General features: G+C 43.7%; 1 protein-coding gene across 4 annotated transcripts in view; it reads left to right on the top strand.

Annotated features, from left to right (window-relative positions):
* The window catches only part of LOC119383032 (transcription initiation factor TFIID subunit 1), a 60,871-nt gene that overhangs the window by 24,560 nt on the left and 23,914 nt on the right, over positions 1 to 12,397 (top strand). For all 4 annotated transcript variants that reach the window (XM_037651002.1, XM_037650998.1, XM_037651000.2 and 1 more), the window contains 8 exons: positions 1,598 to 1,712; positions 4,920 to 5,061; positions 5,899 to 6,029; positions 6,481 to 6,561; positions 6,652 to 6,801; positions 10,798 to 10,920; positions 11,492 to 11,570; positions 12,124 to 12,344. In XM_037651002.1, coding sequence (XP_037506930.1) covers positions 1,598 to 1,712; positions 4,920 to 5,061; positions 5,899 to 6,029; positions 6,481 to 6,561; positions 6,652 to 6,801; positions 10,798 to 10,920; positions 11,492 to 11,570; positions 12,124 to 12,344 — 1,042 coding nt within the window. The remainder of the gene's footprint in view (positions 1 to 1,597; positions 1,713 to 4,919; positions 5,062 to 5,898; positions 6,030 to 6,480; positions 6,562 to 6,651; positions 6,802 to 10,797; positions 10,921 to 11,491; positions 11,571 to 12,123; positions 12,345 to 12,397) is intronic.

Below are 12,397 nucleotides of genomic sequence, written 5' to 3'. Positions count from 1 at the left end.
TGGACAATTGTTCATCGCACCACTGCAGTACGACCTTCAGCAACATCGAGCTGCGTTTTTTGCCCCCAAACACTACGTCTGTACTGCAACCACTGGATCAAGGCGTTATACGCGCAATGAAAGCCGGCTATCGGAAGCGCCTGGTGGAGAGGCTGCTGCAGAACCTTCATGTCGGCAGGGAGCTTAAGATTGACTTGCTCGGAGCTCTTTCTATGTTGAGTAGATCGTGGGCAGATGTCACGAAGGAGACGATCCAGAACTGCTTTAGGCATGACGGCTTCCGCATGCCTGGTGATGACACCCCAAATTCCGATGACAGCATTGAAGACACCGCAGGTGTTTCCGCCGAAGTTTGGAGCGAGCTGGCAGAGTTCCCGGGAGCTATCGACGGATCGACATTCGACGAGTTCGTCAGTGCGGACGATGATGTCGCCATCATGGGTGAGCTACAAGATGAGGACTACGTTGCAGACGTTGTGCCGACCACGAGCCAAAGCGACAGCAATAAGGAAATTGACGATGGCCCATTGCCTACATCCTCCGAAGTGATTAGTGCACTTGCGTTGGTCCGGCGCTATTGCCTGAATCTGGAAGGTTGCGGCCTCAGCTGCTCCGACTCGTTGGACAACGTGGAGGCGTGCGTGCTGACGCAGGCAGCGAAGTCGTTGACACAGAAGAAAATCCAGGACTATTTTGTTACAAAGTAGGGCACGCAAGTAAGCCACCATATTAATAAAGTACTTTTCTTATTGTTATGTGCCTTTGTGTCAAAATCCTATAGCGGGCCTATATCGAATTATGCCATATATCGAACTAATAAACGTTTTTTGGCGAGTTCGATATACCCGGGTTCGACTGTAATACAACTGCCCCTAACATGATTGGTATCATACTCGACTTAACAAGAGTCTACGGCACAGTTTTCTACTTTCGCATGGGATTTTCAAGGGGATATTACAACTGTTCGATATAGACCAGGGGTGTCAAACTCATCTCAGCTAGCGGGCTGCAGTCACAAAGTTTAGTCTCCCACGAGGGCCGGGACAGTGCAGAAGGCTAAGGCAGGGGACAGTGGGTGGAGAGGGTTGAACAAAATGTCAGCTAACTTTGCCATTTGAAAGAAAGCTTTTCCCATATCTCATATATGGCTCATTTCTGAATGGGATTTGACGTCAGGTTGCGAGAAACATATCGAAAGTGATCTCCAAGATTACTGAAATCTGGACGCTGCCGATTCTGAAATATAGAGTTTTTGTTTCATGCTTACGTTTCAGCACATGGTTACTGCATGAGGTGCCTTACGAAAAAAATGATTGAGACCAGTCATGTCTCAAACATACTCATGAACATACTTGTTAAGGAAATAAAAAAATTATCAGACGAAGACATTCATGTGCAGGATGGGCTGCTAGCGAAAGGTCTGCGGGCCGCGTGTTTGAGACCCCTGATATAGACAGTCATTCGACATGCCCAAGTTCAGTGCGCCTGGGTTCAACTTCGTAAACACCGTGGCAGTTAGAGGACAGAGTTTTTGGTCCTAACTCTATTGATGACTGAGGCAAAACGTGGATGCATGCAATATTTCCTTTTCTTTCAGCTACTACATCAGGGAAGTGGAGACGATCTACACAGTTGGCCAGGAGCTACCACTTTTTGAAGTGCCAGGTCCCAACTCTAAGCGGGCAAACAACTTTGTCCGAGACTTTTTGCAGGTGCTTTCAATTTGACATCACCATTGTTAATTTGTTCTCAGTGCTAACCTCCATGGTAAAACTTGAAAGGAAATCAAGACTTGATGCAGGCACTTTCGATTTGGCATCCTATGTGTTCTTTTCCTATGGCTAGTCTCCTTGGTAAAGCATAAAAGGGACTGTGTTGTGGTGAAAGCCCAAAGCTTCACTCTGCAGCTGTGGTCTAAATACAACTTTATGATATATTTCGTAAACAGCTTCATTGGGAGAGGATGCTTAAATTCCCTGCTGGACATATACAGGTTAGAGCACCCACAGCTGTCTTCATGATATGCAGAGTACTAGGATGGGCCACTTGTTGTTGGCACTTATCAACATGCAAAGAAACCATTCGTAGAAAGTTAACTCGGGAAATGCTTTACGAAGTTTGGTGCTTTTCTGTTCTGCAAGTACAGTCAACGTCCAATTTTTCGGACTCCCTAGGGATCGCGAAATCGTCTGAAAAATTGGGCAGTCCGAAAAAAGCGAATTCGTGCTTTTTTATTCCGCTCAAGCGGTCACATTGCCACAGCCCCGTCCGAAATCGCTTTAATGCCTCCTAGTACACTTATCAGGCATTTTGGTGTGCACCCAGGCTCTCGCAAATACAGTCGGTACCTGCCGCGAACCCTGCTTAACTACGTGCCAACTGCCACTTGCAAATTTGCGTCTCGTGAATCGTGATGAGCGCCGCTGATAACAGCAAAGCGCGGAGTAGATTACGGCTCTCTCGCATGGAACGTTTGTAAACGATGACGACGAACACAGACTGTGGCGGAAGAGCGGACTACTCGTCCGGCTTTCCCCTATGCGTGAGCATTGGGAAAACACTTACCCCATGAAACGAGCGCACATAAACGATTCGGTGATGCGCACACACATCACCGAATCTCCACCGATACGCAGCATTTGCTGCTGTGTGAAACTGATCGTCTCCAGTTGTGTGCAGCACATCGCCAACTAGGCTGACGCCGTCACTGTACTGCTGCGGTACCATACGCACGCATTTGTCATGAAAGGGTTCGTGATGCCCACTCCATTCCCGGCCGCACATGGGCGCGGCAATGGCGAGCTGGTGTTGTTCGTGAAGGCAACGCGTCTGTGTGGCACACTTAGCGGTCTCGCACAAAGAGGCAGCATGAATGGCAGCGCGGCACGTTTCGGTTCTCGCCTGTTAATGCACGCAGTACGCATGCAACTGCACTATGCCACATGCACTGCCGAGCAGTTAACTGAAGATGCTTATCATAAGGGTTGTCAGCGATTAAGCTGTACTGGCGCGTTTGCCACCTGCCGCCATCACGCCTCCGTGCATTTCCGCTGCTGATCCGTAAAGACATAGCCGCACGGCACCGTTATAGCGTCCCCTTTGAATTTCTTATCTGCTCCACCCCATAACATTTCGACATTGCGGCAAAGCTGACTTTCAGACTCCGCTACTGTCGCAAACAGATCGACGCGCGAAAGCGCTGGTTCGAACCTGCGAGATGATAGACGCGGCAGAGGTGGGGGCCTTCAATTAATGCCTTTCAGACCTGCAATTTGGGCAGAAAGTCCGAAAAATCGGACGCCGAAGAGTTTAAGCGTCCGAAATTTCAGACATTCTTATTAGGGGTGTGCGAATATTCGAAATTTCGAATATTTTTCGAATAGTGTTTGCTATTCGGTTCGATTCGCACTGAAATTTTACTATTCGAACTATTCGAACTTCCCAAAGACAAATGCAGTCAACGTCCGGTTGAAAGTGACCCCTTCAGATTTTCAATATGCTTCACCTCATTACACTCTCGTATTGCGGCAAAACTGCCTTTCAAGCTCCGTTACGGTCGAACTTAGCCAAGAGACACTCAACGTCTTATTGAAAGTGGTCCCTAGATTTTCAATATGCTTCACCTCCTCACACCCCGGTATTGCGGCAAAGCTGCCTTTCAAGGTCCGTTACGGTCGAACTTAGCCAAGAAACAGTCAACGTCCGTTTGGAAGTGGTCCCTAGATTTTCAATATGCTTCACCTCATCACACTCCCGTATTGCGGCAAAGCTGCCTTTCAAGCTCCGCTACGGTCGCAAATGTATTAACTCAAGAAAACGCTGGTTCCAATATGGAGATGACAGATGTGGCAGAGTTGGGGGCTCAATTAATGCTGTTTTGGGCCTGAAATTTGGGCAGGAAGTCCGAAAAATTGGACACCGAAGCTTTTTAGCATCCAAAATTTCAGATGTTCTTACATATCGACGTCTACGAGGCAGATTTGGAACTCCGGACTTGAAGGGAGCACACCCTTGTCCGCCACATCAGTTGGCCTTCCACAGCAGTTGAAAGAGGAGGAGAGGCTGAGGAAATGGCATCTCTGCCTATCACGTGTGAAGTGTTGTCGGCAACACTTTGGTTGCACCAAATCATGTACATAAATACAATTCGGCCTCCACATTGCCTCATTCTCGATAAGAAAGACAACTATGAAATATGACCCCACCAGCACTTCATCAACCTAGCGAAAAGAAACACTTTCATGTTGCTATCTCACAAGAACATACTTAGGGATTCTCTGCAACTTTTTCTGTAATTTCACTTCGAAATATTCGAAAAATGTTTGAGAAATATTCGAAAATTATTCGAAATTATTCGATTCGATTCGCACTCAATCTTTATTATTCGAATTCGCTTCGCACCCGAAATTTTGCTATTCGCACAGCTCTAATTCTTATACATTGTGGCGCCTATGGGGCTAGTGACGGTGCTGCAAAAGCATCCAAATTTTCGAGCATGTCTGGAAAACCGGGCATCCAAAAAATCGGCAGTTGACTTATAAACTGACTGGCCAAGCAACACGTCCTACTAAGACCATTTCCTCCCACAGCCAGCATAAGGGAGGAAATGTATGTACTCTACTGTACTACCTGCACTTTTCTAAAAAAAAAAATGTCCATCCATGCTTACTCAAGATTAAATTTTAAAAACTGCAAAGTTAAATGTCAAGTGCCTAACGCGGGTTTCAACTTGAAATCTGGTGTCGCAAGGAACATGGTGCCTTTTTATCCTCGAAAAGCAAAAGTGCATGCCATCATGCTGACAGCATTAAGCACAGAAAAAAGAATTTTTTGCAGAAATTTGAGTACAACCTACAGTAATGTTTACAATGTAGTTTACATCTTATCGATTTGATCATTGTTTGTCTCTTTTTTATCAGGTATTCATATATAGGTTATTCTGGAAAAGCACGGACAGCCCGAGGCGAATAAAAATGGAAGATATAAAGAAGGCGTTCCCTTCTCACTCAGAAAGCAGCATACGTAAGCGGCTCAAGTTGTGCGCAGACTTCAAGAGAACAGGTTTGTGAATAATCACTGATGATCACTGAGCACTGTACTAAATCAAAGTTTTTTGCTTTTTCTTATTTTCACAATGTACTGTCCATTCACTGCTGCTCATTGAGCACAAATGCTTCAGAACAAAAATAGAGGGGAAAAAAATTATTTTCTCACTTCTGCAGTAAACGTCGGATATTTTCCTCTCACCGTTTTCTAATTTTCTGGCTGCCATTGAGACTCGCATGCTGTTCTTGTAATCATGCGTCACATGTTTGTTGAAATGTTCTTTTTTTGGTATGTTTGCGAGTCATTTGCTTTTCTTTAATTGTTATTGACTGCTGTTAGTCTGCATCTCACCTTTTAAAAGAGGTTCAGCCATTTGCAATGACGCCCATAGATTTAGCTGGTGGATGGGAACATAGTCATGCAGTATTTAAAAATTTTACCAGGTCATGATTTACCATATCACAGTATCTACAACATCTCCTCCTTCCTAGTTGGTGATGCTATCCTGGGGGCTTTCTCTCTCCCACATTAACTTGGCATACCCTGGCATAGCTGTGACAGAAGTTTAAGGCTCAAACTTGGCATACCCTGGCATAGCTGTGACAGAAGTTTAAGGCTCAGCTGCTGTATTTATTTCTGCACATTATTTTTACATTAGTGAACATACTGCATAATTGGTTGTACGTTTTGTTGAGGTTTCTCAAGCCGTTTTTCTATGGCTTTTTACTCACCCTCCTCTATTGTGCAACTGTTCAGTGGAAATAAAGTTTCATTCATTCATTCGTCTTGTATAAGCTTGCGCCTGTTGATCACTTCAGAAGCTCACTTCTGACTTGGTTATCCTCTGGTCAGGAATGGACTCCAACTGGTGGGTTCTCAAGCCGGAGTTCCGGCTTCCCACCGAGGATGAAATTCGAGCTATGGTTTCTCCGGAGCAGTGCTGTGCCTACTACAGCATGATCTCTGCCGAGCAGAGGCTCAAGGTGGGTATATACAGATGGGCTCTATTTACCGCACGTAGTACAGTGGCCGCCAAAAGGCTCAGCATGAGTAAATGTCTACTCAAGAGATGAAATCGTTGAAAGCAGTGCTATTTTTCGCAAACGCGTGGATCAGAACAACGACAAGCTGTGCCAACTCCTCAATGTAAAAAGTGGTTTGGTGGATAGTGTGACTGCAGGTCGCATAAACCAGTGCAATTTGGAGTTTCACTTCGAGAGTTTCGTCATGTCAAATTCCAGCTACAGATGCTTTTGTGAATGATAAGGTAATAAAATTCTGGGGGCAAAGACAAAGCATTCATAATTGTACTGAGCATAAAACATGCAACAATGGACAAGAACGAAGATGCAGTGCTTTTGTCAAAGACAAAAGCATTTCAGCGAAAGTGACATGTGCAGGCAAATTATGTGTTGGTCTTCTTTGTCTCTAAAGGATGCTGGTTATGGGGAGAAGTCTCTGTTCGCACCAGAAGATGAAAACGACGAGGAAATGCAAGTGAAAATGGACGACGAGGTGAGGCGTTGCCCTGCGCTCACACCTTTTCCTGTTCTTTTTTGTATGTGTGTGTGTACTGCAATCAGTGTCTTTTGGTGTTTGGTGCAGGTGAAAGCAGCTCCTTGGAACACGACACGGGCGTTCATCTCTTCCGTGAAAGGAAAGTGCCTGCTGCAGCTGACCGGCGTAGCGGACCCGACAAGCTGCGGAGAGGGCTTCTCCTATGTGCGCGTGCCAAACAAACCCCAACAGTCAAAGGTCAGGACAACTTCCAGTGGTTTACCTTTTAACTGTATTTACAGTAGACTCTTGATAATTCAAACTTTTGGTTAATTCAAACAAATCTTAAATTTTTGTTTGGCCCACTATGTTTTCAATGCATTTTAAAGCTTCTTAATTCAAACTGCCTCACTGCACAAATTTGGTTCATTCAAACATTTTGCTTGTCCATGTCTGGAAATGTCTGCTGCCTTTGTTGCTTCTAGCTGAACATTCACATTTTTCTGTTACTAACAAGCGCAAATAGAGCTGATTGCCTGCCTACAAAATGGCCAAACTAGCCAAACCTTGCGCACCAATAATCGCGTGCTGACCGAGGAAAAAAAAGATGGTACAGTCTGGCCTTTATCTATCGCGTGCCAAACGTTTCTTTTTTTTTATTGTTATTTACAGGATACCTGCGTTGCCTCAAAGGTGTTATTGCAGGGGAGACATCTGTAGGATCATATGTTACATGTCTTACAGTGAAAAGCAACAAAAATATATGAAACAAGGTTAACATCAAGATAAACAAGGTGAAAGGATAATAGGTTAGCATGTTCAAAGGTAACAGAAAGTTGAAACAAAAACTAGCACAATTATACATTATTGTAAACACAATCGGGAATAAAAATTATGATTATCAGGTACAGAAATGTAGTCTTCTGGTAACAAGTTCCAATCTCCTACTTGTTGTGAAAGAAAAGACCTGGAAAAATTATTTGTGTTGCAACTGTATGCGTGTACTTTCTTGGAGTGGTCGTGCCTAGTCGAAACATAGTCACTTTCTCTGCAGTGTGCCATGCGAGAAAGTGTCCTAAGAATTAGAAGGGGCTAGCAACTGTCCTTGGACGCAACACATTTTGTCCCTTAATTACACACCCGTGCGCGCCTTGTATAATTATGAGTACCAGTATTATCACTGATGTCTAGAAATTTTACTGGCAATCATGCAGAGCTGTCTATGACGTTGCTGCAGCACTGAGAAACAATAAACATCGTAGTGTTAGTGGGTGTGCTGCCCCGAGTCATATTTATGAGAACTTCTGATAATTCAAATAAAATCCTGAGGTTCCCTCAAGTTTGAATTATCGAGAGTCTACTGTATTTGAATTGAACCATTCTGATGACCCCTGATTAGCTTTTGAGAGTCTGTGCATGTCTCAGAATTGGCAGTGTCATCTAATGGGTGGTGCAGATATTGTGCGGTCTATAAGATTGAGAGAACTAGTAAAGATGTAGGGAGACAGAATGATGTGAGGCAAAAAAATGATAAGGAGGGGACAGTTTAGAGGCAAAGGATGGGTACCGGATAGATGTCTATGAGTACTGGATAGATGTCTGAGGATGCGGTGCAGTGATTGCCATGCCTTTTAATGAATATATTCCCAAAGTTATCTTTCGAAAGGACCCAATTGCAATGGAGATATAGAGAGCACAATGTTTAGGTTCCTAATTTCTCTCTGATGGGCCAATGGAATTTTGACTAGGGATGTGCGAATAGTAAATTTTAGGTTCAAAGTAAATAATGATTTGGTCGAATAATTTCCAATCGAATAGTCCGGATAGTATATAGTATCACATATTATAAAGAAAAATGAGCATATTTGTCACGACCCAACTAACGTGCACAATATTTTAAAAAATTGGAACAAGGTGCATACAAATGTATTTTTTTTTTCCGAAGTGAAGTGGAAGTAACTTTGAATTAGTAGCAAGATTTGAATTTCGGTTGGTTGCAAGTGATAACCGGTAAAATATGTTAGATTTTAAAATTTACAATACGTAGCACATATAAGCCCATATAACAAGGTTTTAAACTTAAAAAATGAGTAATCCATGTGAGGATAATATGTTCATTTAACCTTGAAGTGGGGCTTCGCGGCAGTGCAGATTTTCTTTGGATAGGTGTTTTCACGGCATAGCACTACTACGCTCTGCAGGTGGTGGGGGGTTGTTACATGCGGTCTAATATACGCCTATTCGTTCGTTTTAAATATTTCGAAATTTCGAATAATTTAAATTTGTGTTGAAGCGAATCCGAATACTCTAATATCTATTTGAATATTTGAAGTGCTTGAATATTCGCACATCCCTAGTTTTGACAACTGTCACTCTCAAGAACCATATGTGCAATGCATATCTTATATATTGCCGTGAAGCCAACACATGACAGGCTTTTGTGTGGAGTGCCTGCGATTGATGGCTGCTCACTAACTGTTGGTCTCATCTCCTATTTACATTATAGTAGCATTTATTGTTTGCACTCTAATAAGGATATGCACCACAACATTAGACTGTTGTACAGCACCAAATGATCCCAAACTCTGTTTTGTCTGCTTCAGATCTGCTCAAAAATGCAATTCTTGTGCAATTATGTGCTTGAAACACACAGTTCCTTCTACTCCAAATGTGCTCCAAAGCAGCTTTTTCCCTGCTCCAAGAATTGCTCCAAATCCTGAACTTGCTGAACCACCACTGCGCACGTAGGCTTGAGCGTTCATCCAGAAGTACCTAACTCACTATCCAAAAAAATTGACCAGCGGCTACATTCCACAGACTGTTGCATGAGTCTGCTATCATGACGGCATTGTGCTCATGACGGCATGGTGCTACAATTGCATTGTATACAATTTGAGGACATTTCCTTATCTTGTGCGATGATAATCATCTTCATCAACCGGTAGGAGGATCTGATCTTGCATGCAGTGTGCCCATTGCACTCTAGTCTCTGATGATAACTTCATGCCCCTTTACAGCGTCTAGACTGTGTACTGCTTGTGTTGCATGGTGTTAATGATTTCAATGATTTCAATACAAAGTGGCTTTGTGATGTTTGTGTGTATGATAGATGTGTCCAAAAGCACCTATTTATGCCAGTGGCAATGTTAGGTAGCAGTGTGGCAAAGTTAAAATTCTCATGTTGTTTGTATAACACCCTGCTAGAAAGTTACAGCAGTGGCCCTCAGAGAATTTAAGTGAATGCATACTACAAAGCATGTTTTATACAGTAGAACCCCGCTGTTACGTTCCTCACTGCTGCGTTTTCCCGGCTGTTACGTCGTTTTCCGCCGGTCCCGGCATAGCTCCCATAGGATACAATGTATTGGGAACCCCGCTGTTACGTCGTAACTGTCGGACCGTTCCCGTATGATACGTCGCGAAGTGCTCTCGGAGCCGACCGAGTGACTACCAAAGAGAGCCGCCATGGTGCATTTTCACGCAGCTTGGCCTCGTTTGACCGTAATATTAGCCGCATGAGAGGCGCAAGCAACAGAATCTTTCAATTGATGCAAACAAAGCATGGCCTTCGAGATTCAAATTGCAAAGATGGCGTCTATGACGTAACTGCTCGCGAAAGCAAGGCCTTCGAGATTGGCATTTACTATTGACAAAAGCATAGCCTTTGAGACTTGTATTGCACAAATATGGCGTGTATGACGTAATTGCTTGCGAAAGCAAGGCCTTCGAGATTGGCATTCACTTCTGCCATCGCGTTGGCGTAGACTCATCATCATCGTTATTTGTCGGAGAGTGGGAGGAGTTCGAGCTGATTGGAGCTCGCACGGTCGTGCGTGCGGTTCGCGGTCGGACTCGCCGCGCCGGTCGTGATTGCGTGTGCTTAGTTCTTTCATGCCTACAGCTGTTGGTGTTAAAAAAATCACATACGTTGATTACATTTCTGTGGATGAGGCCGTCCTAAGCTCCGCGTTTCTATCCATCGACTAGATCGCGGCTGAGCGCGCCAATTTTCGTGCTGCTCGTAAGAATTGAAATAAAATTCTGTACCACTAAATATTTTGCCGTTTTTCCTGTTTTTCGGCTCTTACGTTTCCCGTCTCTTACGTTTATTTCCTACGGTCCCTTCAAAAACGTATCAGCGGGGTTCTACTGTAGTTGCTTTCACTTGGAATTTTGGTGTCATCTGCAGAGTTTGGGTGGTCGTTTTCGCTCAAACAATGTTGACTCTGTTTTTCTCCCTTTCTCTCTTGACAGGAGGACGGCGGGAGCCAACAGCCAGTGAAGAAGACTGTGACGGGTACCGACGCAGATCTCCGGCGCTTGTCACTTAGCAATGCCAAGCAATTGCTGAGAAAGTTTGGTGTCCCTGAAGACGAGGTGCGTACAGCGCTCCTTATGCATGCTACTTATGCAGCTAGTTATTAATTTTTAAATTTTTTGATGGAATTAGGAGGAGGGTGTAGCTTTAAATAGACTGCAGATGACCCTGCCTGATCAATTAGCAGTTCTAGAAGGAATCGTAAACTGAAAGCTACTGCCGCACATAAATTGGGATTTCATGTAGCTTTTAAAAATGTTACAAAAGGTGACTGTGCCTGGTCACTTTTGCCTGCTCCTGCATGAATTCCCCAGAAATGATGTCTATTCACTGATATACTGTGGAAGTAGGGCTCATTTTTAGGATCACAATTCTTGGTGTTTAAGTTGGGTTTAGTACATAGCGTTGTAACAAGATGACTGTAGTGTTTGTTGTGATTTCACAGCGTGTAGTTTGCTCATTTTTTAATAATGCCTTTCTCTCTTTACTCTTGTCTTTACAGTGGCAAAAATTCTTGATACTATTTCATTTGTCAAGTGCACAAACTGAAGTTATATGTAGACATTTGTTTTTAAACTTGACTCTTGTTGCTAAAAGTCTGAGCCCTTGTGTTTCTGTTTGCACCGACAGATCAAGAAACTGTCTCGGTGGGAGGTGATTGACGTTGTGCGGACACTGTCTACAGAACAAGCAAAAGCTGGAGAGGAAGGTAATTCAAAAATGTATTTGTTTTTTTATGAACCAATAATCATAGTTGCTGCTTTTGAATACAGGCATTTTGCATGTGCCTGAGCATTCAGCAATCTAAATGATGACATTTGTCAGCTTTGTGATCTTGGGAAATATTTTGGTAAATTAGATTAAGTCACCTACTTAAAAGTTGTGCAACACTTTACTACGCAGTTTTCAGCATGCCCTGTTTTGTTACAAAAGTGGTTATATTTATAATAAGGAATGAAGCTTTCTGATGAGCTAATGGTTTTATTTTATTAAAATTCTTCTGTACTGCAGCACAGTGAAGATATTTTAAATGATTAACGCCTTGAATCTGAGGCTTCTGCTTTGTACATCAAGAAAGGAAGTGTACTTTGCATTATCATTATCCATAGAAGTTTAAATTTTGGTATTTTTAATGATCGATTGAGTGGCAAACGAGAAACGGGCACTGCTACTGCAGCGTTTTGCTTTTGCTCACGTGCATTCGGGCCATGTGTCCTAGCATTTGCTGACTCGTGTGCCTCTCTGGTTTATGTCAAATGCAGCCATGAGTAAGTTTGCCCGGGGCAACCGGTTCAGCATAGCCGAGCACCAGGAGCGCTACAAAGAGGAGTGTCAACGCATCTTCGACCTGCAGAACAGGGTCCTCTCATCCAACGAGGTGCTGTCCACGGACGAGGATTCCAGCTCAGAGGATGACTCGGACATTGAGGAGATGGGAAAGAACATTGAGAACATGCTCTCAAACAAGAAGACAAGCTCACAGGTGGGTAATGAAGGCACTGACAGCTAACCTCAAGGGAATCAAAGGCGCCGTGA

Source organism: Rhipicephalus sanguineus, chromosome 2, assembly GCF_013339695.2.
Source record: "Rhipicephalus sanguineus isolate Rsan-2018 chromosome 2, BIME_Rsan_1.4, whole genome shotgun sequence".
In the NCBI taxonomy this organism is placed as follows: Eukaryota; Metazoa; Arthropoda; class Arachnida; order Ixodida; family Ixodidae; genus Rhipicephalus; species Rhipicephalus sanguineus.
This window is presented reverse-complemented; position numbering and strand designations above follow the sequence as displayed.